At 49.2% G+C, this 23,743-nt stretch overlaps 1 protein-coding gene across 1 annotated transcript; it reads right to left on the bottom strand.

Annotated features, from left to right (window-relative positions):
• Nucleotides 1–1,633: 1,633 nt before the first annotated feature.
• WNT5B (Wnt family member 5B) lies at nucleotides 1,634–17,645 on the bottom strand. The gene is made up of 4 exons (XM_066319403.1): nucleotides 17,551–17,645; nucleotides 16,607–16,854; nucleotides 9,836–10,128; nucleotides 1,634–2,205 (listed from the first exon to the last, which is right to left on the bottom strand). The coding sequence occupies exons 1-4, from the start codon at nucleotides 17,628–17,630 to the stop codon at nucleotides 1,747–1,749; spliced, it is 1,080 nt and encodes a 359-aa protein (XP_066175500.1). The 5' UTR covers nucleotides 17,631–17,645; the 3' UTR covers nucleotides 1,634–1,746.
• Between the last annotated feature and the right edge of the window lie 6,098 nt (nucleotides 17,646–23,743).

Raw genomic sequence — 23,743 nt, 5'->3', positions numbered from 1 at the left:
AAAAAAAATAAAATAAAAACTAGACACATTGGTTTAAAAAAACAACAGCTCCTAATTATTAAGCATAATTTCTCTTCCTTGTGCTTTTCTGGAGTCCTCAAATATTTGAAGTATGAAAGGTACATATAAATTCTTCTCCGGTGGTTGAAATGGTGGAATCTGTAAAACTTCAATGTTTTATAAGAAACAGAGGTTTAATATAAAAACAATAATCTTCATGACTGGCTCATTGCTTATTGGCATATATTTTGAGCATTTTGAAATTTACAGGGGAAAAGAAAAAAAAAAAAATAACCTTGCAATGTCAGTAACAAAGCAGATGCATATTAGCAAACCCTTATATTTTGGGAATTGGCTTCTCTAGATTGTTCTGACTGCAAATGAACTCTGCAGATGCTGAGAGGTACAGGAAATGTCTTGTGCAAGAAACAGCATTTGCCCCTTGCTTTATGAATTGGATTGTATTAAAATCCCAATGTGGTAAGACTGATTAGCAGACTTTGGTAAAGCCTTCTGCCCTGGTACAGTTTTATTACAGCCTTTTTATTAGCAAGGAAAAACACAGAGAAGACTTCCACGGTGAACACACACACTGTGGGAGCAAACCTTCCTGTGGTGAGCTTATGCCGGGGAAGAGCACAGCCCCTGCCCTCTGAAACACAGAGCAGCAAAATAAAATATTTTATTTTGCCCTCACCAAAAGAATAAAACAAAACACGTGTATACACAAGCAACAGAGGGAAAGAAACGTCATTGAAGGGCATTTAATGTTAAAGAGGCGCTATACAAGTGGGCTGGAAGTGAGGATTTGATAGAGCTGAACAAGGTGACCACCTGCATCCACTTCAGAGAGGAGAACCGGCAGCAGGATGAGGAGTGCAGCCATGTGCGTGTGCAATGCTGCTTTCCACTGACAAAAGGTACTCTGCAAACATCCCTGGCACCGGCAGCTTTTCCTCTCTACTGAAAAATCAAGTTTCAGCATGGGATTTCAAGGAAAAGAAAAAACAAAACCCCTCACATACAGAGCCATGTGGTTTGAACTGGGCAGATTTCCCTCTGCCCAGATGGTACAGAAGAGCCAGGTGCTGGCTTCATGGGCACTCCCAGGCTGTGCACTGGCCAGCCACAGGTTGAACCTTCTTTCCTCACAAGAGCAGGCTGTGAACTTTCCTCTACCCCACTGTGGTCTGGGGAGCATCCAGGAATGCTTTACAAGGCTGTGGATTTTAAGCCATACCCTCGTAGCCTTAGCTAACCTTCCCTCTAATGTGACAAAGCCCTGTAGAGGGACCAAGAATCAGTTCCAAATTCCCCAGTGCAGGATTTGAAATCTGAATAACTAGGACGCACCCACGTCTGGCTGTAATTTCCCATGTGCAGTAACTATTGCAAAATGCTGAGATTTACTGATCAGAGAGAAGAAAGAACTCACTCCTCTTTTTCTCACTGGCGTTCTTTCTGTAATGAAACTGCACGTGCTGGTGTGCTTTGCCAGCACCTCCCCAGCTTCTTCACCCTGCCTGAAACATCCAAGGGGAGATGCACCCAAAGACAGATTCCCCAGCAGAGCTGAAAGAACATTAAATTAGCTGGCCTGATGGGGGGGGAAATCTCAAACCCAAAACGTCTCTTAAATAAAGCTTCTTTAATTAATTATCACCATCTGTTTATTTATACAAATATAAAATATATTTATATAGATTTATAATAATATAGATTTGTTGCTCTGGCGGGCCTCCCGTCTCACTTACAGACGTACTGGTCGACGATCTCTGTGCACTTTTTACACTTGACGTAGCAGCACCAGTGGAACTTGCAGTGGCAGCGCTCCACCTGCACGCTCTTGAACTGGTCGTAGCCGCGGCCGCAGCACATCAGCTCGCAGCCGTCCATGCCCTCCGAGCTCTTGTTGCACAGCCTGCCCTGCGTGCCCAGCGAGCCCGTGGTGTCGTTGCGGAGGCAATAGTCCGGGCTGGGGTCCACGTACACCAGGTCCTCCTGGGTGGGCATGTTGAAGCGGTTGTTGACCAGCTCCAGCTTGCCCTTGCGGCTGATCCTCATGGCCGCGGCGCTGTCGTACTTCTCCTTGAGCAGGTCGCCCACCTTGCGGAAGTCGGCCAGCTGCAGCCAGCAGGTCTTGAGGCTGCACGAGCCCGACACGCCGTGGCACTTGCAGGCCACGTCCGCCAGCTTGTACACGGCCTGTGGGGAAAGGAATGGCAGTCAGGCAGGGCTGCGCTTGTTCCTGCCGCACTGGCAGCTGGCTTAATTACAACGAGTTCGTGGCGCTCTCAGAGCCACTGTGATTATCCCGCAATTTCTGTTGTTTCGCCCTTCAGAGGAGACAAAAGGTCTTCTCCTCCCCCTGTTGCGACTGCTGTGTTCCTGTTCCCTAAATATTTCTATTTCTGGTCACACTGCCTGCAAACACGACTTCCTCACCCCACCTTCCTTCCCTCTGGCAGATTTCAGGCTTGGCAGCAGGGTCAAAAGCAGGAAAAAAAGAGAAGGAGCCCTCTTTGCGCCGACTCTGGAAATTCCCCACTTCACAGACCACCGGGGTGCGGCATGTTTTCTCATTCAGCGCTGCAGAAAGGGAACACCTGGGACCCAGCCCATTTCCTACCACCCGCACCAGGAACCAACGCTATCGTTACAGGGATACATCTGCATCCTTTGGAAATAAACCCACACCCTTTCCCTTCACCCTCCCCGGGAGGAGCTCATCCACGGGCAGTGTCCAGGCGGGGTGGTGGTGCACAGACAGACGGACACACGTCCCTGGAAGGCAGCGGGAGGTGCTCCCCGGGCAGCTGAGCCGGAGCCCTGGCCGCGTTCCTGCGCCATCTCGTGCCCGGCTCCCTCCGGCAGCAGGGCTGCTGCGGCCAGGCAGAACGGCCAGCATTCCCGTGCTGGCTTTTCCCAGACACCTCCAGCTATAATTTTCAGGAGCCTGCGGGGGCTGCAGATGCATCATACCCCTGGAAGTCCAGTATCAAAGTTAGCAAAGAGTCTTTGAAAATTCAGAGTGTAAAACCCCCATCAGAGCGAGCACAGGATGTGAAGGGAAACTCTCCTGTTTACTCTCGTCCTCCTCCTCACACTGGCTGGGAGGAGAGAGAAATGCTGAGAAATAAAACCCAAGGGAAGTAAACTGAAATGTAGGTTGGGTTTGTTCTTCCCATCCATTTCAGGGACAGGTACAAAACTGCAATGCCATGTGAGCTCCTGTCAGCTCTCAGGCACTGACAGAGCTGGCAAAGCAAGAGCTGGGCATCCCCCCTCCATCAGAGCTACTCTGTGTTACAGCAGCTTGATCCCCCAGCCCTTGGCTCCTCACCCTCTCACCATCAGGCTCACATCTGCTCTCCCGAGACCCTCCTGCATCCTGCAGTGCTTTTGCCAGAGCCTACACATGCCAAGCAGAGATGTTTGGCATCAGCTGCAAAATTACCACCAGCTGTATCTGCTGGGGGAGAGCAAGGAACATGAGAACAAAACAGGGTGCTCTGGAAGAGATGGCAATGTGTCTTCCAGCCAGGCTTTCTGCTGGAAAAAAAGCAGCCAAACACAGAGGTTTCTTTTTTGCCTCACTCACTGACACAGAAGCAAGCTTCCCAGCTCTCTGCTTTCATGTGCCAAGGTGATTAAGGCAATTGAGCATACTGCAGGCAAACCCTTGTGCCTACAACAACGTTCTGGACCAGCAGGGAGAGGTCAGAGTTCTTCTATAACAACTGGTTGCTCCTTGCCCAGCTAATGTCCAGTGCCTTTGACAGCTAGTGAAGATTCAATTTGGCTTAATGGCTAAATCACATGGAGGCCAATCCAGCTCCTGAGAAAGTCAATGGAGTGAGTCCTCAGAACAGAAAAGCTTTAGTTCTGCTCCTCAGAGCTCAATTTACCAAGGCAATCCCTCCCGGTGCAATGTAACAGCTACAAGCTGGGAGTTAAGCACTTGTCTTGGATCAAACTACAACTGCAGAGGACCAACCACACCGTTACTTAAGGATTCCTGCTGTACTATGACCAGACAGGCTACAGCTGAATTTCCTGAGCACCAGACACTTACTATATCCTCACTGCACTGCCAGCCTGCTTGTTATAAGCCTGTGTTAGCACTTATTGGTTATGGTTCTGTCAAATCCCAGGCCACTCGTGCCTCCCTTGCCCTCTCATGTGTTTTTATAAAGTATTATGATTCTTCCTAATCCTGGGCTTTGTTCCTTTACAAAAACACTGCAACTCAATCCCCCTCAGTTAATGTCATGGGAATGAGTTCACTCTGACTTTGCTTTAGGCAACTGATGCTCAAAACATCTGGCCCATGTGGGCAGTGGCTGTTGTGGGGAAGGCGAGCGCTACCAGTGATCCCAGGTGAGCATGGTGCCCCTCAGCCCCCCACAGTTCCCACCACCCATGTCCTGTGGAGCCAACCATTGCTTCAGCTGCTAAATGACTCTCCCACTCTCCCCCTTCGCTGCCCAGATGAGGAGAAAGCAGAGGAAATTGGAGAATTCCTCTCTGACCAGGCTTGGGTCAAGGTAAAGAATAACAGACCCCACAGGCAGTTCTGAGGGCAGGATCTGATCGATGGCCATGCCACTTAAACAGGTTGAGAATGCCTCTAATGGAAGGGCTTAAAGCCCCTGCCCGTAAGCCCAAGTTCTCTTCCAATTCTTTTTGTGCAGGAATGGGAACAGGAAGAGAATTAATGGGTAATTCTCATGTGGTCAATTAGCCAGCCTCGCTTGCAGGCTGTCCTGGCAGTGGCTGGAGTGACTGATGACTGAGGGCTGCCACATGCTGGCTGGGTAAACAGCGTGGAAGGACTGACTGCCACAGCCTGCCAGACAGAGCCACAGATAAGGGAGGGGGGCAGTGCAGAGGGTAATGGAGGCCAATTGGAAGGAAAGACAGATGGAAGGAAAGAAAGGACATGTTGAGATAACAGCCAAAGACAAACAAACAAGAGCAATAAAGTCAGAAGCCACCACCACCAGGACTACGATGTGGAGTGAAGGGGTGATGGGGTCAGGACTGCCTGGAAGATGAAAGACCCTCTGATTCCCTCCTGGCCCCCTTCAGCTCCTTCAGAGAACCACGGAGAGAAGGGACAACCCTCTCCTGCCACCACAGCTCCTCAGGATTCAAGGAGAACTTTCTCACTCACAGGAAACTGAGTGAAGGGACATGCCAAAAATCTGCCCATAAATCAGAAGGTATCAGGTGAAGCCCTGGCTGTGAAAGCAGGGCAAGCTGCAGTGGGATGGCAGCTGCCGGTCACTCTGCAGTGCTCACTGCTGGGTCTCCAGCAGTCCTCTCTCCCAGCATAAACTTCTGGGAATGAGGAGTTACATATGCACCTTCCTACTTACAAAACCAGTATCTCAGCAGTTTAGGAATGCAGGACTAGACGGGAGCTCCTGGGTTATTAAGTATGATCTCTTGCTATTGCAGGCACCACGTCAAGAAACATTTTCCCTAAATGCATTGGATGACCTTTTAAAAGCAATTAGGTTTTCAGCCACCTTTATTCTGATTGCTGTTCCAACAATAAAATATCTTTTCCTGGTTTCCAGCCTATATATATTTACTTTATGCCCATTTGCTATTGTGCCAAATTGGCCTTTTGCTTAAAAAGTACTTTTCCTTCCCCATTATTTCTCCCACGAACACAGACATCAGTCATATCCTCTCTCCACTTTCACTTTACTAGGCTAAATATGGCAAGCTGCTCTAGCACACTTTCTTAAGAAAAGATTCCTATCCCCTGGGTCAGCCCTAACAAGCCTTTGCTAGTCTGAGGTCATTTTACTTGGGAATATGAGAACACACAATACTTTGGGGCCTCATGAGAGCTTAATACAATGGCATTAGTATTCCCCCATGTTGAATAAAAAGACTTATGTCTGGTGTGTTACAGGATATTTACCACCTTCCAAGCCACATTACTCCTGCAGTCATTTGCAGCCCACTGCTGCGACCAATTCTTTCCTACTCTTTTCCTAATGACTAAAGATGTACTTCATACAAGGCCTCAAATGATGCTCTTAATGCTGTTTTACTGAGCGCCATTAGCTGCTGTACAAAGTTCAGATTCTCCTCTGCAGTCGCAATACCTGCCACATCTGCATCAACAGCAAAGTTCATCAGCCAATTCCTAGTGCTTGCGTTGAGGCTGAGAAACAAAAATCCTAAGGGCGAGTCCTTGATGAGCTCTGCTAATCAAGCTCCATTAAAATCAAGCTCCATTCTTTCACACAACTTAATGACGTCTTTCCTTGAACCAGTTTCTTGTCCATCTCATAGCTACTGCAATTTTCATTGTATTTCCCAGTTTAACCAAGAATTTCCCACGGGGAAAATACCTCAAATAGTTCCACAGAAGTTCACACAGATGAGACCTATCAGATCTAGTCGGCTTTTAGAAAATCGGTGATGTTCTAAATGATTGTGTGATTGACCTTTGAAAAAGTCTTCTCAAATTATTTCCTATTTTCCTCTGAGATATCCAAAGCCCCCTACTCCAGCTTGAAGCCCCAGGAAAAGCAGTCACTCACTTTGGGTACCAAAACTTCTCTGCCTTTAGACTCAGCCCCATCCTCACTGGTGTCTCCTTTCTTCCAATTTCCTCCAATTTGCAAAGTATAAAAAACTTTTTCTGTTTATTTTATTAGCCTTTGCAAGGTCTGACTCAGCATGATTTTTCCTGTTCTCACCTCCTCTTTACACTTCTTGACCTCAAAGAGCTTTTCATTATTTATTTGCTATATTTTTTTTCTTCCATTCTTAGTAGGCCCTTGGTCTATTCCTAACAGCTTCTCTGTGGCAGTTATTCACTCAGTGAGGTCTGAATATTCTTCCTACAACCTTTCTTCTCTTGTTGGCATGCAGAGTTGTAATGGCTTTAGCATCTTTGACTTGAAAAAGTTCCAGACCTCCTCCACATCCAGTTCCTTGGCTGAGCTTATTAACCAGCTCCCTTAGTTTATCAGAGCTTTTTGTTTGTGGGTTGTTTTCTTTTGTTTGATTTTTTTTTAATTCATGAGCTTAATTACACACTGGTTTGTACTTCCATTTAATTTAATGTAACCCAAAATGACTTGTGTTCATTTAATCCGTATTACTGCAGTTCACCTGGCACCTCAGACATGGGGCCATACTCTGCCTCTGCATCCCTCAAGGCTGTTGGGGTCTCATGTTCACTCCTTGTTTTAGGCAGGGTATTTATTTGTAGTAATCCATGGTCATGCTCCAGACATGCAGAATGTTCAAAGCAAGTAATGCAGAAAAGACTGTCACATTCAGGCTACTACTGCACCACACACATCCCCCATTTCCAAGCAAGTACGGAGCCTCTGCCCCTCCAAGCCAAAAAAACCCACCCCAATCCCAACCCAAAACTCAGTGAGTTAGACAGCTTTCAAGTCCAGTTTGTCATCTACTGCAAATTTACCCCATTTGATTTTGCAAAAGAACCATGAGGTACTTGCAATGCTTCAACCTGACACGTTGATTTCACAACCAAAAAAGCCTGAACAAATCATCTTTGGTGTCAAAATGAAGCTGAAATTACATGAGGAAAAGACAGACATCCAAGGGAAAGGGGAAGATAATTCAGTAACAATGAGAAGAAAGAAAGGGCAGAAAATTGATAAGGAAACTAAGGATATTAGTTAGGAATGTGCAGAAGAGCAAGACTAAGTACACTTAATGGGATTTTTTTAACATGAATTAGAAATAAAATTAACCTTTGAAAAGCTTACTTCTAGGGAAGAATGATAAAAATTTAAAACACCCTGGGGAAAACGCACAAATGTTCAAGTTAGTATTCCTGTCCTACTTTTGGAAAGAGGCAGGATTACACAGCTGCACTGCATATGAATGATGCTACACCTTCCAGGCTATTAATCACAGACAGAGGAATTGTGTGAAAAGCAGAAGTGCAAACACTGAATGCATACGAAAGGGGTATGGGGAAATTGGAAAGGGTACACGAAAGTGACAGGAAAATGATTTGATGGCTGATGAGAACCTCTGAAAGTGAGAGAGAGTCTTCAGTGCTCAATCTAGTTTGTCAAGAAAGAATGGTGAATAAATTACGGTAGATAAATACTTGCATGCTAAGGAAATTCTGATTACTAAGAAGGTTTTGGATTTAGCTGTAAAAGTCAGAAAAAGAACTGACTAGAAGCCAGTGCCAGATAAATCCAAATTATCATTATGTTCAGAGTTGAAACAGTGATTAATGCTGCTATCACACTACAAAGGGAAGTGATGGATTCTCCATCCCTAGGGGTCCTCAGATCAAAACTGTGAATCTTCTCAGAAGATGTCTGTCACCTAAATGCAAACTATTTATTGTTCCCAGTACCAGGGAACTGAGCAAGGCCTGAGTTCCAGAGATAACCAGGCTCCTGGCATTATATTCCAAAAAATCTAAGTGATGGTAGTAGAAGACAACTCTACATGCCAAAAGGTTCTTCTTTTCACCACCAGCCTGTCACTCTCAGAGCTCTGGGAAGCTGATTTCTTAGACATAAACCTTGAAAATGGGCCATGACAACACCTGGTTTATTTGGAAAGGGTCTAAGTGTCTGCACATGCGTGCCATACAGTATCTCAACAGACCTCCAAAATTCACTGGCTTTAGCTCTGGCAATGGAAGCCTGACATTAAAACTGGAACACTGTCAGTGTTGTCTGTAATAGTCACAGAAATGCAGAAAATGTCACTGCAGGCTTTTACCAGGGCATCACTGCATTATCCCCTGTAGCCCTGGTTTTGTACCTGAGATGTTTTGGTTTTCTGAAATTCTTTTCCCAGAGAATTTTCTATAAACAAGAGACATATTTTTGTAACTGTAACTTTGTTTACATTTTTCCCCTAAGAGGGACTTTTTCTTGATGTCCCTCTGGTCTGACCAATGTGATTGAAGAAGTGTTTGTGTTTGCCTTCTTGTCATCAGTCGAACTGGTCTGTGTAGAATAATATAAACAGAAAACATATCCTAAAATACAAGAGTAATTTTCAGCCTTCCCAAGTCAGAGTCTTTGTGAAGCTCGAGTGTACAACAGCATCAATCCCCCAGCCAACCTCCAAGAACTCCATCTCCAGCCACCCCCAGCCCTGTGAGAGGAACCACAGAATCACAGAATGTCTAGGCTGGAAAAGACCTTCAAGATCACCGAGTCCAACCCAGCCCTAACACCTACACTAGATCATGGCATCAAGTGCTACATCTAGTCTTTTTTTAAACACATCCAGGGATGGTGACCCCACCACCTCCCTGGGCAGACTATTTCAGTATTTAACCCCTCTTTCTGTGAAAAACTTCTTTCTTATATCCAACCTATATTTCCCTTGGTGCAGCTTGAGACTATTTCCTGTCGTTCTGTCAGCTGCTGCCTGGAGAAGGAGACTAACCCCCACCTGACCACAGCTACCTTTCAGGGATTGATAAGGTTATCTCCGAGTCTCCTTTTCTCCACGCTAAACAACCCCAGCTCCCTCAGTCATTCCTCATTGGGCTTGTTTTCCAAACCCTTCACCAGCCTTGTTGCCTCCTCTGGATGTGCTCAAGCATCTCGACATCCTTCCTAAACTGGGGGGCCCAGAACTGGACACAGCACTCGAGGTGTGGCCTCACCAGTGCCCAGGACAGGGGAAGAATGACCTCCCTGCTCCTGTCAGACACACTATTCCTGATCCAGGCCAGGATGCCTTTGGCCCTCTTGGCCACCCGGGCACACTGCTGGCTCCTGTTCAGCTGCTGTCACCAGAACCCCCAAGTGCCTTTCCTCCTGGGAACGCCCATCCCCGCTCTCACCCTGCGGCCGGCCTCGTTGTTCTGCAGGTTCATCAGCATGCGCGCCTGCTCCTCCGAGCCTCGCGCGTAGTTCTTCTCCCTCTCCTTGGCGTCCACGAACTCCTTGGCGAAGCGGTATCCGTAGTCCACGTTGTCCCCGCAGCCGCCCCACAGCCAGTCCCGGGGCAGGTCGCGGGGCCGCGCGGCGCGGCTGCAGCCGCACGAGGACAGCTCGCCCTCGCGGCACGCGCGGCTGATGGCGTTCACCACGCCGGCCGCGCTCACCGCGTACGTGAACGCCGTCTCACGGCTCCCTGCAGGGACAGAGAGAAAGGGGGACAGGGAGTTATTTAACACCTGCAGCCCTGGTTTGTGCCTGACATGGTTTGGTTTTCTGAAATTCCTTCCCCAGGGAAATTTTCTGTGAACAAGAGACATGTTTTAGTAACTGGAAATCTGTTTACATTTTTTCCCTAGGAGCGACTTCTTCTTGATACCCCTCTGGTCTGACCAATGTGATTGAAGAGGTTTGTCTTTGCTTCACCAATCGAATTGGTCTGTGTAAAATAGCATTAAAAAAAAAAAAAAAAGGACACATCCCAGCAATAAAAGAGTCATTTTTCAGCGTTCTGAAGTCAGAGTCTTTGTGTCATTGTGGTGTACAACAGCGTCAAACCTTCCTGTGGATCTCTATGGGTTTGACCCATGCTTCTGAGGGCCAGCCTGGCAGAAAGGTGGCTAATGCCTTGAAAAATCAGAAAGGTTTTAATGAAGAAGGAAAATAATACATGAAACAAAAACAAAGCACAGCACAGAGACAAGTCTCCTACTCGCTACAACACCTCGAAAAGTGTGTAGTTTCTTTGTTCTCTCTCTTTTAGTACTTAACAGCTTAGGTGGGCTTTTTGGCCCTTGGCCCAATGAGATGAACAACAGACCTCGAGCTGCATTCTCAGAGTCCAAGCCACACTTCTGTTCTGGCTCTGAGCCAATTACAATGAGAACCCCACAGAACTTTCCAGCTAACTCCCTAAAATGTCTAAAGGTAAACTGAGACTCCTTCCCTGTTTGGAAGCACCTGCTGGAGGTGTAGGGATTGCATCAGCACAGATGATTAATTATTATTATTATTATTATTAGGGACAGCGGTCATAACGATGTGTGGACTCCAGTCCTCTTGGAGGCCTTAAAAAGCAATGTTGATTAAAAGGCACATCCTTTTTATACAGTACAATTTCCCCGGTTTTGGTGCAATTGGACTGATTGATCATTACAGACCAACAAGTCTCAGTAAACATCTCTGCAAGGAATTAAGTCGGTCAGAACAGCAGGTGTGAGATTAGAAATTGTTTAGGATGTCTTCTTATGGCTCCCTGGGAGCAGATGCCTAGGAAAGTCTGCTTCTCTCAGGCTGCCTGAAGCCCAGAAATTCCTCTTTGACCATTGTCAGTTCCTACAGGATCTCACCCTGTGTGCCACACGCACACAAACGGGCACTGTGATGTGCTCAGGGAAGGTGCTCAGAATTTACTGGAAGTAAAAAACACCATGGTCAAGCACAAGGGCTCCATCCCACTCTGGATAGCAGCTCCAGAGGCAGGGACTGCTCATCCTCTTTCCCCTTCACTCATCCTTTCATTCTAACCTGGAGGAAATTCTCAGCCAGCAGGAGGGCTGCTCACTTGCCGAAAATACAGCTGCTGACTTAGCCACTGCATTTGCCAGTAATCATTAAGAACAAATAAGGAGGTTGGGTCTGTGCAAAAGGAGTACTCTGGCCGAGCAGTTATCTCTCTGGAATGGTTTTCATTTAATTGAGACATGCAGTCTTTATGGGCTCCTCTTCATTGAACTTATTTTAGTTTACCTAAGGTCAGCTGAAAATTATTTGTAGGCAAAGTGAAGGAAACTCATTTTTAGACTGCAACATCAAGGTAGGGGCTCTTCCACTGCCTGCAGCACTTCCACAGTGCTGGAAGGAGTAAAACTCCCATATAGACCATAATAAATGAGAAGACTTTCCATTAGCAGGTTTCCTAGAGGCTGTGCATGCCCCAGGCAGCTCAGCAGCTGAGCCAAGCAGCTGGATCAGGTCTCCAGCCCGGTATTCCTGGCAGGAATTCAGCTCAGTGTGACCGGGGCACCAGCACAGCCAGAGCCCTGCATGAGGCCAAGCAGCAGAGTGCTGAGTGTCTGCAGAGGGGCAGAGGGAGAAGGAGGCAATCTACACCTGCACTGGCACCACATGTCTAATAAAATAGCTGAGCCAACACCTTCGGAGCCATTGTGCCCATCACCAAACTTGCAAGTGATAAAGAGAACAACTGCCAAAGCTTCATTAGAATAAGCAAGCTAATTGTGAAGGGCTACTTACACCAAACCCCAACAAGATGCTCTCAAGCAAATTTGGATGACTTCAAAGGGCAGATCCTCAAAGAAGAGTTAATCACCAGCTCAGGAGGTTCTCAGTGCCAGCTCCCTCAGCAGGGCTGAGGCATTCGGTGTGCTCTTGTTCCAATTTGCACGTGCTAAAAATGCCTAATTAATAGCAGCTTATCACCAGCTTAGTGCTAATGACCCAAGACAAAGGCAAGGCTGTAAGTGGCACCCACCTTGCAGAACAACCTTTGATTTTTTTACCTCACCTAAATGAGAGATGAACACTAAGGGTTTCTGCTCTGGAACACGACTGATGAAGTGCTACAGGACACACCATACAGAAGGGAGGTCCTTACTCACAGGTCATTAGAGAACTATGCTCACCAAACCTCCCCGGGCCAAGAGACACGGAGGAGTGACTCTCAGTTAAGGCAACTCAGATGCGAGTGGCCCATAAGGGAGTCGGGGTAATTCTTCAGTAACCAAAACCAAGCTTTTACTCATCTAGTTTGGAGGTGTTTTTTGCATGTTATGGGTCTTTTAAGGTAACAGTCCAATGTGCAGTTTTGCCCCTACCTGTATGGAGAAAGCCCTGAGGACACATCAATCATCCTTTTAAGGAGAGCACTCCCATGTCTATAGAGATTAAAATACATGCAAGGAAAGGACCTCACACTGTGACAGCTCGAGCAACAGAGCCTGCATGACTCCAGGTGCTTAGCATCCTTACAGCCTGACTGAGATCCCTGAAAAGACACAGGGATTTACACTTTTACTGTCCATATTTTAACCATCTCCACCTGCCAGATGTAGCAGCACAACTCTGTGTGCAGCCCCTGCATCTGCACGAGCTGTTCAGGCTGCTGAGGATGGTAGTGGGACAAGAGGCTGGAACAAATCACAGCAGGGTGAGGGTTTTTCCCCCCCGCCTCGCTGCCCACAAAGCAAATACTCGGAGAAGTATTTGTCTTTTTGCTCGTGCTCTCCAAGCTCGGCCCAGCTGCGCAGCTCTGCGCTGTCGCCCCAAAGCCCCGGGGCGTTACTGCCGAGTTTGTTGTGGCCGTGCCCGGCGCTGTGCAGCTCTGCGGAGCTCTGCTGCCCTCCTGTGCCGCCCGCCGGGGAGCCGCGCCCGGGCATCGGGCTGCCACAGCGCCCGGCTCCCCCTCCGGAGCTGCTCCAGGAGGGGATGGGACAACAACGGACCCTGTCCGGGACAAAGGCTTTCCTTTCGACTCGTTGTTCTTCAAAGCGTTACCCCAAAGTTTGCCGATCTCGAAGAAAAACAAGGGAAAAAAATTCTCTTTGTTCTCTGATTTTATGACTGTTTTTTTCCCCCCCTCCTTTTAGCATTTGAAAAGGCAGAAGAGATAAGATCTTTGGCTCCAGAAATGACTGGACTAACCTGGAAATCCCAGCCTTACATTTAGGATTCCTCTGGTGGAGATATGTTCTTTCCTCCCCTGAGGAAATTCTAACGTGACCTTTTGGGGTGCTCTGTCCTCTCCCCCTCATAAATGTAGCAGTAAGGAATGTGTCTGTATATAATGTATAGAGCTATATATACACACACATGTGCAGTCTAAAGTCTGCATTGACAGAACAGGAAGCAACTTCGGAAGGATAATTTTTTACATCATTAACTATTGTTGTAGAATAAACCACACTTAAAAGCTAAGAGCAAGTCTCATGACAACACAAACACTAGGAGAAAACAATGCTCCAAAACAGCCTTCTTCAGTGCTGTGGCTGCCCCTCCAAAAGCTTTTATCCCTGGGCTGCCTCACTGCCATGGAAAGCACAAAATGAAGGTGTAATGATTAAACACAGACCAACCAGCTCTCCTGCTCCTGAGCTCAGTCAAGTTCTGTGAAGGAGAAAGGAAACTGATCTTCCAGGTTTCTGAGTGAAGGCTCTCACATGGATCTCCAGGCTTTGGTCACGCCAGGTTCTCCTGCACTCTCACAACCCAGTGCAGCTCCAGAAATCACGTCATATATGCCATGCTCACTTCGCTGGGTGGGCAGAGAGGGTTGTTGGCACACTGTGCAACTTCTGGGGCCTTCTTATCTCCCTTCCCCTCCCTCTCCACAACAATCTGGCATGTCTGTGCACTCTGGCAGATATTCTGGTCTCCAGACCTTTCTTGTGCCATTGGCACAGAGTACAGAAAAAGGGCTGTGGTCCAGATTTGGGGCTCAGAGGTTGAGAACAGGAGACAGACACACAGTGTGAACTCAGGGAAGAATGACTTTGTATCTGGCATAACCTAAAAGATTGAAAGGCTTTGTCTTCTTCCCCAGTGTGAAAAATATATTTGCTGAAATGATAAGAAATTACTCATTACGAGGTAAGAAAATGTAAAAGTGGAGGGTGAAGCTATAAAAAAGAGGAGAGACAGCATCTCCCTCCACAGCAGCTTATCACCAACACAGATAACAGCCATGAATCACCAAAGATCCTGGAATACCCTGGGACACCTTGGGTGACATTTTTCCTTTGAGCAGTCTCTGTGCTGGAGTATAAACATATAAACATCTGAACGTGCTCTAATTGACCAGAGAATGGTTCCAAAACTGTTGGGATGCGTTTTCAGAGAGAGGGCAACTGCAGGCAGTCACCTCAGACACTGCCATCAGCAGATTCCTCCACAGATACAACAGGGCTCAACAAATGCGCACACACACACACCAAATAGCAGGAGCAGGGCTAATGGCCATACCCTTCACGCAGTTACAACACCTCTGCCTTCACCAAAACACAAAAAACATCTACTTCCAATCTTAACTCATAGCATCGAATTCATTTTAGAGGGGAGAAATCCTTCCACTTCCACCAACCATTCTAGTTCCTTCTTCCTCTACACATTCTGATTCTTCCTGACAGTTTTTCATCCTTCAGGTCTGATCTTTGCTCAGTTCACCCTTACTTCTCTTCTCCATGTGTGGACCCTCTCACCACACCAACCCAGAGCTGCAGGAAGCTACTGGAGAATGAGGATTGCTCCAGAAGGGGAGATTGCTATTTTACTGCATCCTTGTGGAGTCTTTGGGGATTTTGAAATTTACATCCTTCTTTAGGAGAAGTTACACGTGAGGGAGTGACATGAGAAAGGAGAAAAGGAGGTGTGTTTTCTGTCCTTTGGTGGGTGAAATTTCAGTTTTCACCCCCCAAAGCACAAGTTTTAACAATCTGGGATTGCATGCAGCCCCATCTGGCCACCACCCTTGCTATCAGAAAGTGAGAGATCAAGGATGCACAGATGCCTTGGATGTGTGACAGGGACTGGAAGTATGTGTCAGGAAAAGGCATTTCCCAGGGGAGCATCCCAGAGAAGAATTCTTGGGGTATGAGCTGGGCAGAAAGGGAGGAATCAGAATAACTCTGGTGGGCTGAATAAGGAATTCTTCAAGATTGAGTAAAACGTGCAGGAATATCCCTAGAATTCTCTAGGATGACACCTAAATTTCAGGCTCAAACAGAGGCGATCACAGGACTTTGTGCCCTATTGCCTAAATGCCCCAGAGGTATTAAAGATGCATGTCTTGCTGTCCTGCTGCTTATGCAGTTCTTTTGAGAGTGAAGCCAAAAACAGTGTGAGCAGTACTGGGGGAACAGGAGCTGAAGGTCTTTTTCCATCCCTCGAGTTCACACCGAGAAATAGTTCTGATTCTTCTGTGTAAATGATTGGCTTTGTGGGTGGGAAACAAAACTTTCAGACAGGGCTTGTGAAGAGTGAGTGTGTGTGTGGCTGTTTTAACACCTTTTCTTTATTGGCCTGGCTGTCGGACATATCAAACTGAGCCCGGATTTCTCAGTTTCTTGCCATCAGATGATTGCATTTCAAAAGGAGCTGGGACAATGTAGCTGGGTCACACCTCAATTCAAGTGCAGCAATGGCCTGTCAATGTGCCTCTTACGGCCAGCAGGGCAGGAATTATAAAAATCTCTTAGGTTTACACAGAAAGTGGCAGTACGGAGAAGCGGGGGAATTTCCATGCCCGGAGAGTTCATAATTCCCACATCTCAGGGCTGCATTCCCTGTCTGAGATGCTGAGAACGATAAGACGGGGCCACCGTTCCTGCCTCCAGCCTCTTCCCTCATTACCTTTAAGGCAGCACACCAGAGGCAGCCCCCACTTTTCCTGACCTTCCCGTGCTCCCCCCCCAAAGAAACTGTGCCCCCCTGGCCCCCTGCAGTGGCCTCGGTGCCACCAGCCGGGCACAGGCAGCACCGGGGCAGCGCCTGCACACCGGGCAAGGGGAAAGCTCCTCCGAGTCAGCTTTAGGAGCCGTGCTAACGGGGCTCATTCCTCCTGTGTGTGTATTTGAAGGACGGGACAGAGGGACAGCCGGTCTGTGCCCATCACCTCCCTGTACTGCCGGCTGGACTTCTGCACTCCCAGGCGCTCCTACCTATTTTCATGACCCTCCCAAAGACGGAAGTGTTGTCCACCGTGCTGCAGTTCCACCGCCGCTGCCGAAACTGGTACTGGCACTCCTTGATGGCACTGCGGGCCCCTTCCCCGATGAACACCATGTGCTCCTGGTAGAGCTGGCAGAGCTTGCGCTGCCCGGGGGACAGCCCCGGCAGCTGGCTGCACACCGGCTGGGCGCCGATGATGTACATCTCAGGCCTCTGGATGGGGTTCATGGCCAGAGACCTACGATGAGAAAAACATCCCAGAGAGTCGGGAGGGAGAGGCCCCCTTCGCGAAGCCCGACACCTTTCCCCACCAGCCCAGCCCAGCTCCGGGACCCCGGGCGCATTTCTCATGTCAGCTGCCTCCCTCCACAGCTCTGCCAGATGCGAGCCTTTTCCAGGGCTCTAGCGGGAGCAGCACTGTTCGTCTGTAACCCGAGTTTAAACACAGAGGACACCCGGGATGGGGAGGGGGGAGAGGGAAAGCTCAGCACTTTCCCTGCAAGAAGAAAGCGAGCAGCAGCTATTTTACACAGCGCCAGCGAGCGATGCCTGCCTTTGAGCCAGGCTATTTTCCGCTCTTCGGGGGAAGGGGGCTCCGCGGCTGCTCCCTGGGCTTTTGGCAGCGGGTAGGAAACCTTACCCATCCACTCCCTGCGCATTCCCCACATCCTAAAGCCCGGACGGCATTTCAGCGAGCCCGTGCAAAAGGAGCCCAGTAACGCCCGCAGGAGAGAGGGGCTGCGTCCCACCGCTCCCGACACCGGGCAGGGACAGCGGGACGGGGGGGAGCCCGGAGAGGAGCGAGGTGCCGCCAAGGAAGCCCGGCAGGCGGGGGAGCTCCCGCGGGGGGGGAGCCGCCGCACGGCTCGGACGGTCGCGGTGCCCGGTCCCCGGTCCTTGGCGGACAAAGGCGCCGCCGGCTCCCCTCACTTACCACCAGGAGTTGGCGTCGGCCACCGGCGAGGTGCAGCTGCAGAGGAGCGCGGCGGCGAGGGCCAGCCTGGGCCCGGTCATGGTGGGCTGCGGGGGGCAGCCCCCGCCGAGCCGGCCCGCCGGGACGGGGCGCCCTGCGGAGAAGAGCCGAGGAGAAGCCCTGGAGCGGGGCCTGCGTGCGGCGGGGGGCCGGCGAGCTCGGCCCCGGCTGCCCGCCCCTCCCACCCCGCAGGACCCTCCCCCGGCCGCCGCCTCCCGGGGGCTCCGGGCGGCCCTGCCTCCGGCCCGCCCCCGGCCCCGGGGCTCCGCCGCCGCCGCCGGAGCCTCCCCGCGCGGCCCGGGGGCAGCGCACGGACGGCGGGGCCGCTCCCGCCCGTGCGGGCGTCGGGGAGAGCTTCCCGGAGCCCCCGGGCCGGCCCCGGCTCGGCCGCCTTTGGTGCCGGAGCCCCGCGGGCGCAGGTGTGCGGGGAGCAGCGGGGCACATCAAAGCGCTGCCTTTGTAATGCACAGGCGTCTCGGAATGAGCCGCCCCCTCCCAAAACCCCTCCCGAAGGGCCCCTCGCCACGGCCCCGGGCGGGGGCTCTGCGAGCCTCGGCCGGGCCAACAGCGAGCGGTGCAGATAGGGCTGGCACCGAAGCCTAATGGCTTTATGGACAGGGGAGCCGGACAGGAGAAAAGCTTCAAAAGCTCCTCTTGTCCAAAACGCCCTCTCCCTTCCCCGCTGGAGTCACGGCGAACCTCAAAGGCAGGGCAATCGGGCAGCTTTTCAGCGCCCGTCTCTCCCGCACACCGGCAGAAAGCAAAGGCAGGCGTCCTGCACCGTGCAGGTACTTGTAAGGAGCTCCTCGCACCCTGCCTCCCTCATGTCGCAGGGAAACAGCCGCCTCATCACACCATCGACGCTGCCGCTGCTGCCTTCATCTCTACAAGGCTTCCCACTGTCCTGTCCTACCCTGCACCACACGCTTCCCACCTCTCTTCTACGGAAAAGTGCCCCGCAGCCTCCCGAGCAGGCCGGGTGTCCCGCAGCCCTGCCCCTGCAGCAGCAGGGTCCCCAAAGGCAGCCTGCCCGTGCGGGTCCCCCCGGGCTGCGGGGCACACGAGTGCCCAGCCCTGCCGGCTGCCTGACGAGCAGCACCCGAGACATGAATCACCAGCCTGGGCAGCTCAGACTGCTGAAGTATATTTTTGATGGAATTCCTTGCACCCGCCACGGTGGACTTGCTGTGTTTGTTTGCAGCACGCTTCGCTTCCTCCCCCATCCAGATGTGCTGTACCTGCAGCTGGTGGCCCATCTCACCTGGCAGGCAGATGTGGGGCTGCAAAGTGCCAGAATTAGCCTCAGGACAAAAAAAAGCCTTGTGTGACCCAGCACCTCAGTGAGAGGGGAGTTTTACTGCTTGGGCACAGCGGGATCCATGTCTGAAGAAAACAGGGTGACTTTATTCACATCTTCTATATTCTCCCTTTCCCTCCTCCCGCAGCCCTGAGCGTGACGGAGGACAGCGAGGTGTGTGTGTGTAGCCACGCATACATGTTTTGGGTCTGTTTCTATAGGGAATAGACAGAATGGAAAGTTTATCTCCCTGAGTCTGGGGAGGAAGGAAGTTGTGTATGGATGAATGGCTTTTCCATGACAAACAATGAGTCTGCACAGACATGGTGTGATGTCACCTAAAGAATTTCCAAGCCAGCCTCGGATACAGAAGACCTTTTCGCTGGCAGAGATGAGAGCGTCCCACCTTTCCATCTCACCACAGTCAGAAAGAAGAACTAGGGCAAGGGGAAAAAAAAAATAAAAGCCCTCACTGTCTCACACACACACAAGGCATGTGCCATGTAAATAGATGACATGATGGGAGAAGTGCATCTCCAAGCCTTGCCCTCACCCTGCGGATTCTGAGAAAGGAGTAAACCATGGCGAGCCGCCCGGCTGCCTCTCCCAGCCAGGAATGTGAGACAGCAGCAGCTGATGAGGCAGTTCCACAAATACAGGTGATGTCAATGTCCCTCTGAGCTTCTCTGAGCACACGTGGGCAGCACTCGGGCAGCCAGGACACATCAGCAGGCAGCCCTGCACTGGTGGCCCACTGACAGCACCGCGGTGTGGTGGAAACAAAAACCTTTCCAGCTGGGAAAGCCTGGGAGATGCTCACGTGAAACTTGGTACAGGAACACATGGCACTAATTAAATATCTCATTTTAAGCATTAATAGGCACAGGCAGACGATGATTAACAACAGCAAAGTGTTATGAATACTGCTGGTAGCAACCTGACTGCCAACAAGCACAAGCAAATGCTTGTGATCTTATTTTGAAACATGAGACATAAGTATTGCTGTATGGGATAAGATGGCTTATCCAGCCAGCCTAATATCCTGTCTAAGGTGGCAACTAAAGCAGTTCCTTCAGCAGGAGAGGTCTCAGACACTGAATTCTACCCAAAATCTGCTGCTGGTAAAAGCATCTGCCATTCAGCTAATACGTGAATTATGGAAGGGAGTCCTTTTCAAGATGCTGGAAATAATTTCTTCACTGGCTGTGTTTATGACTTCAGATAAAGTGATAATAGCAGGTGAGGCATTGCTGCAGGGATTTAGGCTCAGACAGCAACTTCCACACCAAAAGCTGAAAAGCACTTGGCTGGTGGTCTGAAGAATGTGCTCTTACCCTCTTGCGCCTGTTTCTACTTGCCACCAAAATCCTGAGTGAGAGGTTTTAATTTTATAAATAAAAAGCTTGGCTTATCTTTTAAGCCCAACTGCAGGACTGGTTCAAACAGCTTAGTGAGGGTGTTTGCCCAAGCAGGGCTGGGTGGGAGACAGCAGTGAAATTTTGTGAGGATGAGAGGTGGGGTGAAGTGGGCTGGGATGAATGGAGTCAGAGAAGCATGAGGTAGGACAGCCCAACCTCACTGCAGGCAGACCATCCCTCCTGGCTATCATCCCTGTCCATCCTCCCCCATCCAAGTGACTCCCACTTTCACCCCAAACCATCCTTTCCCTGCAGCAGCCCACTCAAACCAACTCACACCACTCCTACTACACTAGGGGATGAAGAAGCAGGAGGAGGAACTCCAAAACCAACTCCAAAACTCCAAAAGGTTGCTCGCTCTTCTGTGGAAAAAGGTCCCATCCCACCCCTTCCAGTGGGCATGGGTCACTCAAACAGCAGAAGTGACCCTGCTTGAGCACTGCAGGTCTGATGCTTGCACCCAGAGTGCCAAGGATCACCTGGGCCAAGTAAGGAGCTGTTGCCTGAAAACAGGACATGAATCTCAACCCTTAGATTAAAGGTCTGATGCTTCTTAGAGGGCAGAGCAGCAGCAGCAAGCCTTCATCTTCGTAAAGCCTTGGCATTCTGCTGCATTCAATAGTCTGCTGCCCTAGGCAACTGTCTACTGTGTTGGCTGCCTGCCTGAAATTTGTACCTGTGCTTGCCTTTGTTCACTTTTCAGAGGTGACAACTGTGCAAGAAGCATAAATTTACACATCCAGTTTCCAAAGTCACAGCAAAGCAGTTGGAGAGCTATCACTGCTTTCCTAACACTGTCCCTGCCATGTCTGCTGGAGGGAAGCTGCAAGACTCCAAGAAAGGGAGGTCATGTCCATGAGATCATTTGCAAAGATTTGGCAGACCGTGAAAAGATTGAACCCTCGCTGGAAGACAGCCCTGATAAATGAGAAAGGGAGGGTTACTCAGGCAAATTCTCTGTCCTACCCTTATTGTTTCGTAAAAATTCGGGATGTCCCCAAATGTGACACAGATCTTTATTGAGTGCTATAAGGAGTGTTGAAAAAAACATCACTTCCACGTAACTCCAGTGTTCCTCATTTCTGCAACTTGTCTGATTTCTTCTGGTCTGGGGAGAACTGGACAAACATTCTTCCTGTAATGATCAGGAGCTTCTTTTGAGTTCCTGTTTACTCTTGCAGCTTGACTGGAGTTCAATGCTTGCTTTCAAAGCCTCGCAATGTCCAGTGTATCCAGAAACAATTATTGCTTTCTCTGACACAAGACACTTACTCAAGAGGTGAAGGATATTCACTGAAGTAGTCTCCTCTGCTTAAGGAGCCAGTCGAGATGAACTGCCCGGTGTCATGTTTAACCCTTCTTCCTCCTCGCCCCAGACTGTGTTGCTGAGCACACCACCATCTGCTCTGGGGTACCCCTGTGGCCAGTTGGGATCAGCTGTCCCAGCTGTGCCATTCCCAGCTCCTTGTGCTCCCCCAGCCCCTCACTGGCAGGGTGGGGCGAGAGGCAGGAAAGGCCTTGGCTCTGTGCAAGCCCTGCTCAGCAATAACCAAAATATCCCCGAGTTATCAATGCTGTTTTCAGCACAAAACCAAAACACAGCCCCAGAGCAGCTACTATGATGAAAATTAACTTTACTCCAGCCAAAACCAGCACACCCAGGAAGGAGCTTTCCATGTGCTGCTCCAAGGGGAATCCCTGCCCTCTGGTTCTGTGCCACGGACCTGCTGCTGACAGCATCAAGAGACATATCATAACGTCCTGCTATCCATCTGCTTCTGGCAGACAGGCTTTAACCACAGCTCTTACTAAGACTTCAGGAATCTCATTAAAGTCACATACTTGCCCATTCAGCTGAACCAGTTTTAAAGGGAGTGTAGATTAAAAAAAAAGGAAGAAAATAAAAAAAAAAAACCAAAAAAATCACTTGAAGCTAAATTGCAGTCTTCACACAGGAACCTAAATGATCTTTTATCTCACCACTCCCTGACTAGTCTGGTTGTGTGCTGCTCCCCTGTTGCCAGCCTGTCCTCTCAGCACTGTACCACCACACTGCTGTACTGGTGTCAACCCTCCCAGACCTAAATGTGTTTATTTATTTGTACTGCAATTATTACTTAAGAAGCAACTGGAGCCACCTCCATAGGTCCAGACACAACTGGGGGGGTTACAGAAAGTGCAATAAAACCTTGAAGTATCCCAACATATCAGTCCTTCATATCTGCCCTTTTGTCTTGACATTGCCTTGCCTCACTGAGTTGTTATACACCATCTCTGCTGGAAAGACAGATTATTTCTGCTTGTGTCCTGCTTGTTTCTTTTGGTACTTACAGACTGGGTTTTATCTCCTGATGTGCTCATGCACTACCTTATTCTGCATCTCATCACCTGTCACCCCTGCTGACAGATCCAGATTTCCTTTCACCACTACCTTGCCCTTTCATTTTTCCATGACTCCCCTGGCCAATGACACCCAGCCTCACTGTCACCAGGGCATGTAGTGCAGCAAATGCCAAGATATACCTGCCAGTCTCAGCAGCCTCAGTGACAGCTGTCCCTGAAGTGCCTCACCAAGGAGAGCAAGAATGGAGGAAGCTTGCAAATAAAGCAGAAGTAATAGACAACAAAAGATGCCAGATACAAAACATTTTCAGCATTTAAAACCAGAATATGTACAAAGGATGAAGATTCTACGAATAAAACAATCTCTCATTTGTGAAGGATACAGAATATATGTGTAGCCTAATGCACATTGTCATTTTCAACACAGGATTTCTTGATAGGCAATGAGCTCACTTGGAGCAAGACCATCTCACCTGCTACAAGAAAAGAAGCAAACTCCAAAGATTAATCAAGATATGATTCTCCTTCCTCCCAAGGGGTTTCAGTGGTACTGGTACTCACTCTTACAGCAGATTAAATCCTAGTGTTGAGCCAACCAGGTCCACTGAGACCAGCACAAGACGTCCCAAGGAAAAGTGCAAGAGACTCAGCAGAAGCTGCATATGCTGGAACAAAATTGATTTTTTTGAAATCAAGAAAGAAGCAAAACAGGCCCATCCCTGCAGGTATGTAGCTGTCTGGAATCTCTCTACATCTGTGATATTCCCATGGACAGATCCAGCCATCCGGTTCCATTTTACATGAAAAATCTATTTGCATGTTGGCAGCCTGAGCTGAGAGCCAGAGTCCTAAACCAGGACATGTCTAGCCCAAATTCTGCACTTCTTGTTCCCACGACTACTGTAACACCAGGGTTTCTGCAGCAATCATCCATAATCAAGTGAAACCTTCTTAGCGTCCTCTATTTATATGGAAAGTCCCATAAGAAATAAGACCAGTCTAATATGTATAATTATAAATCTAACAAACCATGAGATACATGTATTTGAAAGAAGTACCAGCATTATCCTCTGCTGACCAAGCAGCAGCTTATTTA

Source organism: Sylvia atricapilla, chromosome 5, assembly GCF_009819655.1.
Source record: "Sylvia atricapilla isolate bSylAtr1 chromosome 5, bSylAtr1.pri, whole genome shotgun sequence".
Taxonomy (NCBI): domain Eukaryota; kingdom Metazoa; phylum Chordata; class Aves; order Passeriformes; family Sylviidae; genus Sylvia; species Sylvia atricapilla.
This window is presented reverse-complemented; position numbering and strand designations above follow the sequence as displayed.

Bases quoted from the DNA above. Each gene is read 5' to 3' on its own strand.
- WNT5B (XM_066319403.1), bottom strand. From the start codon at position 17,630: ATGACCGGGCCCAGGCTGGCCCTCGCCGCCGCGCTCCTCTGCAGCTGC. The intron at 16,855-17,550 runs GTAAGTGAGGGG...TTCTCATCGTAG, and splicing joins GCCGACGCCAACTCCTGGTG to GTCTCTGGCCATGAACCCCA. The intron at 2,206-9,835 runs GTGAGAGCGGGG...CTTTCCCCACAG, and splicing joins ACAACGAGGCCGGCCGCAGG to GCCGTGTACAAGCTGGCGGA.